The sequence below is a fragment of the Saimiri boliviensis genome, chromosome 5 (genome assembly GCF_048565385.1).
Source record: "Saimiri boliviensis isolate mSaiBol1 chromosome 5, mSaiBol1.pri, whole genome shotgun sequence".
Taxonomy (NCBI): Eukaryota; Metazoa; Chordata; class Mammalia; order Primates; family Cebidae; genus Saimiri; species Saimiri boliviensis.
In genome coordinates, this window is record NC_133453.1 from 4,407,268 (window position 1) to 4,413,267 (window position 6,000).

A 6,000-nucleotide genomic window follows, 5' to 3' on the forward strand; every position below is an offset into this window, starting at 1 on the left:
ATAGCTTTGGCAAATAAGAAGAGATTCAGGTCAATAAGTCACTTTGAAAAATATTAGAGGTACAAAGATTGTGATACATATGAAAAAGTAGATAAATTGTATACTCAGATAAGGAAGAGGTTCAAATACAGCCCATGAAATTTCTTTTTGAATTCCTATTTTGGGTTTCTAAAAAAACACTTGTCCCTTGTCATTCTTCAGAAATTTTACTAAGTTGCCGTTTTTCGTAAAATATTGCACCAAAAATGATTTCTGGGAAAATAATATAATGAGTAACTACATCTAACACCAAAGATAAGTAGCCCCCACAAATTTATCTTTAAATAATTTTGCTTTGTATAAATAACAATGAGTGACTCCATTACATTGGGCAGTTCGATGGGTGATAAAATAAACACTTTGATAAAATAAACACTTTAAATGGATCCTGGGGTCAGTGCCAGAATGGGGAGAGCTCAGTTCGTATAAAGTCCTGGTAGATGATGCAGGGTGAAAGAATGGAATCAGATTTCACAGACATTCCCGGGCCGCGAAGGTCACAGAGAGCCACTGATGGTACTGAGCAGAAAAGCGAGACAGGTGATGGAAACCAGGGGTCGCGCGGCTGTGTCATGATAATGATGTGCCCTTTTGAGTCAGTAACGTGGCCTTTCCTCTTCTCTCTCGGCTCCTCATCCCACTCTCCCCCTCGACGCTCAGTGCTCGCCAAACCCGGAGTCATCAATGTGATGGGAACCTAAACGTGGCTGGCCAACATCATATACCTCTTGAAGAAGAAGGAGTCAGCTATCGCCAACTCGTCTCTGTAGAAGCTCCGGGTGTAGATTCCCTTGCACTGTATCATTTCATGCTTTGATTTACACTCGAACTCGGGAGGAATCAATCTGCTGCATGATCTATCAGTATGGTGCTAATGTGTCTGTTCTCTCGAATACTTTGAATGTTGTGTAATAGTTAGCCACTGCTGTTGTGTATGTGAACATTCTTATCAATTCAAATTCCCTCTGGAGTTTCATGTTATGCCTGTTGCAGGCAAATGTAAAGTCTAGAAAATAATGCAGATGTCATGGCTGCTCTATATACTTCTGCTTGGTTCATTTTTTTTCCTTTTAGTTAAGCATGACTTTAGATGGGAAGCCTGTGTATCATGGAGAAACAAGAGACCAACTTTTTCACTTTCTGCCCCCAATCTCCTGGATTAGATTTCAAGCTAATTTTCTTTTTCTAAAGCCTCTAACAAATGATCCAGTTCAGAAGGAAGCAAAATCCCTTAATCTATGCGCACCGTTGGGACCCATGCCTTCATTAAAGATAAAAGAAAGTTGTCATAGAGAATATTTTTGGCATTCCTCTAATGTTGTGTGTGTTTTTTTTTTTTTTTGTGCGGGGGGGGAGGGGATTTAATTTTAATTTTAAAATTTTTAGGAAATTTATACAAAGAAACTTTTTAATAAAGTCTATTGAAAGTCTCCTGGGTGTGTGTTCTTGGCTGTCTTGTTTCCTAGCAGCGATGGTTAGAATTCCCCCTCTAGTCTGGGGAAATTGGCTTGGTTCTGGCCCCATGGACCTGGGCAACACCCTTTCATTTCCAGTGGAAGAAGCGAGAAGCGCTTTATCAGCCAGTGTGCAAGAGACCAGTGGAGACAAGCATACCCCGCTTTGTGAATTCAGCCCCACATCCTCCAGCACTCCGTGGCCGAGTGCAGGGTGTTCTTGCTGTCGGGTCCAGGCAGTGTTTCTGATTTTCAGAGCCAGGCTGGCTTCCATCCTCTCCCCTGACTCTTTGTTGGCCCCCAGAGCCTCAGCCTCCTCCTGCCTTCCTCTCTGCAGTGCTCCTTTCCCAGTGGGTTGACTTGCTCCCTCTCACAATGGCTGAGAGATTCAGTGTTTCCCCAGCACTCCCTGACCCCTTTCCTGGAATCTCAAAGACAAAGCACAAGGTCTTTCATTGTTTTTTTTTCTTAAAGATTTTTTTTGCTGTCTTCAGAAATAATGCAAGAAACCAACAAATACATATTCAGGAGGCAGTCGAGTTCCACTTATGAAGGAAACAACTTACTTAATAAAATACATATGTCTGACAAGTGCTGAGGGTAGAATTACAGGAATCTTGGGTGTCAGCAGACAGTCCTATTTAAAATCATGGGACAAATTTGCCATATGGTCTATTGGGAAGGGAGAGAAGAGTATGGCCTTTTCCAGAAGCCCCACTTGGCACTTTGTCCTCACAAGGCCACCGTGACCTCCTCCCCCATCCTCTTCTAGCTTGGAAGCTACCATGGTGGGCTCAGGTCAGTGTGCTCTGAGCTGTGGCCTTTGGTGACCAACGCTGAGAAAGTGGGAATAGCCAGGAGCCGAATATGAGCCTCTTGTAGGAACTTGAGGAGCAGTGAGCTCTGGACCCAGCTTCCATGGCGATGGGCTGCCTGCTGTGCTTCCCAAGGGATGCCCCCATCAACTGTATCTGCTGTGGACTTAAAATGAGCATCGCACTCTGGTTTTACCTTTTGGGTTCCTCCAGAAGCAGCCTCTGGAACAGAGGATATGGGTAGGAGTATGTATATGGGAGGTGAGGGAAGTCACTGAGTGGCTGAGAAATGGGGAGTGAGGCAAGAAAGGAAGAGCAGTTAGGAGGTGTGTAGTCAGCGCCCACTGTGGGTGCCCAGAGCCTAATCCCTCCAGGGAACTCCGAGAGGGCCTGTGGCACTCATAGCCCAGCAGAGGGGTGAAGGAGCTGGCGTAGTAATACACCTGTTCCCATGTATCACTGGCTGCTCCTGGAGCATTCCTGCTCTGGTCCTTCTGGCTTGCAGGCACACTGGCAAAGGGCCCTTCCGTGGGGTAAGAAAATGTTTTTGACAAAGACCTGCAGATACTGGTGGAACTTGGGGGAGTAGTCAGTTCCAACGTACAGGAGTAGGACACCAATATTTGTAATGTACCTAGATGGTCTGCTCAAGGCATGTTACAAGCAGCCTGGGGGGGTGCCCAGCACTTGGAGACTCACTTCCTAGGGCTCCGGACATGGAACCCTCACTCCCTTCCCACCTCCTGTTGCCAGCATGCCATCCCTGCCATTCTTGGTTCACTCTACCCATGCATTGCTTCTCTGTGTGTGTCCCTTGGCTGCTCAAAATTGCCGGGACAATCACAGCCACTGTCTCACCTGAGTCGGGAGAAGGAGGAAGTGGTGGAAGTCCAGGCGAGTGGCTGGTTAAGCTGCGTGTGCTGCTAACTTGGGGTAAGGCAAGGTGCTCAGGTGGTGGATGAATGGTTTTCCCCATTTATTCCCACAGAGCAAATATAACAGAATCCTTTGTTACATCATCTGTCCTAACTTAGGGTTCAGCAAAACATGACCTGAGCTGCAGGACTCTTGACCCCGTGATAGCTCATGGATGTCTCTTCTCAAGATGCATCTGCCAGACTTCACCAAGGACTCTGTGTCCTTCTTTGAACCCTGACATGTCCCTGACCCTAATATCCCCTCAGCTCTCTCTGGGGAGGCCTCCAGCCTGGCCCATGGAAGGCGGCTTGGCAATAAAGAACACCTGTTTTGGATTTTGTGACTAAGAAATAAACTTCTATCGAGGTAAGAGACTAGGGCCTTGGACTGTTCTAGCAGCTGATATGACCTTAACGAACACAGTACACCTTTATCCAGAAGGCTTTGTGGGTCGGGTGCTCTGCTAGGTATTTCACACATATCTTAGGTGGTGTGTGCTGTTCAGTAGTGGTCATTGCCCTAGTTTTAGAGATGATGAAACAGGGTCAGAGTGGTCCAGTTCCCTCAGCTGTGTCCTAATGGAGCATCTGAACAAGTCATGGTGACCCAGAAGCCCTCCCAGAGCTCCAAGGCTGGCTCCTGTAGGACCCTCACTGCTGTTCTCCAGATGTTTCTGGCACTTTCTCTGGAAGTCAGATCTGAGCCATGTGTCTTCTCCCAGAACAAAGCATGCACTCTGCATGACTCTCCCCAAGACCTTCTGTCACTCTTTCTTGGACAGCGAGTCTCTATCCTTCCCTGTCATTTCCTTGTAGTCTTTTCTATCTCTTCTCATTATCCTGAGCAGCTGTGGCTTAGGGAGGAACTTGGAGAAGTTGGGGGCTCTGGCAGGTGCTGAGGGCTTGTGCAGAAGGTGGCCGGGGCTGAGTACGGCCTGCCTGGTCTCCGAGGCCGAGTCACGAGTATATCTATTTGCACTCAGCTATGGGCACGTCCGTCCTTTCAACAGCAACTTTGCTGGATTTTTGAATACAAGTGCTTTCTACTTTTTATTCCCTCCTTACAACTTTCAGCATAATTAAAAAGAAATCACAGCACTTATGAACGGGTGCCAGCCTTTTTGTAGAAAGCCAATGTTTTGAACCCTCGAGAACCATTTTAAATTTCTTCCCCCCACAGCGATTCACTTTTAGGAGATGGTTCGTATTTTCCTGCCAAATTTCCATGGTTGTCAGATTTCCAGCTGGACCTAGCTGCTCTTCATGAGCCAGGCTCCCAGGGTTCCACCTATCCGGGTGTGGCTTCCGGAGCAGCTGGGGGCTGCCAACGCTGCCAGGCCATGGGGTCTGGTCCAGAGGCTGCCCTCTGGCACACCCGTCCTTGGTTTAGTTTGGGTCTGAGTGTTGCTGCTGCCTGTGCCTCCCCTTCCCTGGGAGTTGAATACCAGCGGTAAGCAGCTGTAAGAGCCATCGCACTCCTGGGGTCTTCCTGGAATCATGCACTCCAGCGTTGGGCCACCCCTCAGCATTCAGAGACCCCAGTGCAGAGCCGCTTCAGAAATCCTTTTCCATGGTATTCCCAATTATTTGGCCCAACTTTATGGTGGGCATAAAGTTGATGAAGACCAAAACACCAAAGAAGTAGTATTTTGAAATCTAGTTGTCACAGCTTGACATTTAATCATGGGTGATGGGAAAAGGCCAGCGATGCAAGGGCCTCTGAGCATGGCAGGGACAAGCGTCACTCAACCTGGAACCTGACATTGTTTTCCTGCCTATGTCAATGTCTCTGAGAAAACCACACCGCTGTTGCAAAAAGTCATCTCATAGAAGGTAATGGGCATCTGCAACGTAAGCTAGCTATGCATGTATGATTTCAAGAGAATAATGAATTCCCAGCATTTAAATAATTTCTTTTTTTTTTTTTGAGATGGAGTCTTAGTCTGTCCCCCAGGCTGGAGTGCAGTGGCATGATCTTGGCTCACTGCAAACTGCCTCCCGGGTTCAAGCGATTCTCCTGCCTCAGCCTCCTCAGTAGCTGGGATTACAAGTGCATACCACCACGCCTGGCTAAGGCTTTTGTATTTTGAGCAGAGATGGGTTTTCACCGTGTTGTCCAGACTGGTCTCAAACTCAAGTGATCCAGCTGCCTGCCTGGGCCTCCCAAAGTGCCGGGATTACAGGCGTAAGCCACCATGCCTGGCCTTGCATGAATTTTATAAGGGATCTTAGAAACAGAAATAGCACAATAAAAAGAAATTGGCGTAACTTATAATATCTGTGAAAGAATATTTGTTTTTAAAGACTCCATTTAAAACAGTTACATCTGATAGGAGTTATAGTTCAAGAAGCTGACTGGTCATTGGCAAACCAGCCTTATTTTGAGTTCCCCAGAAGCAGACCCTGACCAAGTTTCAGTTGCAGTCATTTGTTTGGGAAGGTGCGTGGGAAGCACAAATGAGGCCACTGAGAAGCAAGATGGAGAAAGGCAAGTGGGCGAGTCAAAGGATGGCGCATTAGCTAAAAGCGTGTTATCCTTGAGAGCCGTTCAGTCCCCCTGGGAACCCACTGAGGCATTTGGGAGAATGCTACAAGGAACAGAAAGCTGGGTGTTTGTGGACTGACCGTCATCTCTTTTTTGGTTGGGGTTTGTGGTAGTCAGCATGCTCTAGAGGGACAGGATTAATAGGACAGATGTATCTATGAAAGGGAGTTTATCAAGGAGGACTGATGTGCACAATCACAAGGTGAAGTCCCACCATAGGCCATCTGCAA

The 6,000-nt window shown here is 47.1% G+C and overlaps 1 protein-coding gene across 6 annotated transcripts in view; it reads left to right on the forward strand.

Annotated features, from left to right (window-relative positions):
* COL6A3 (collagen type VI alpha 3 chain) overlaps positions 1 to 1,469 on the forward strand; it is a 91,003-nt gene extending 89,534 nt beyond the window's left edge. For all 6 annotated transcript variants that reach the window (XM_039469720.2, XM_074398809.1, XM_039469723.2 and 3 more), the window contains one exon: positions 700 to 1,469. In XM_039469720.2, the coding sequence (XP_039325654.2) occupies positions 700 to 740 (41 nt within the window). In that variant the 3' untranslated portion in view covers positions 741 to 1,469. The remainder of the gene's footprint in view (positions 1 to 699) is intronic.
* The last annotated feature ends 4,531 nt before the right edge of the window (positions 1,470 to 6,000 follow it).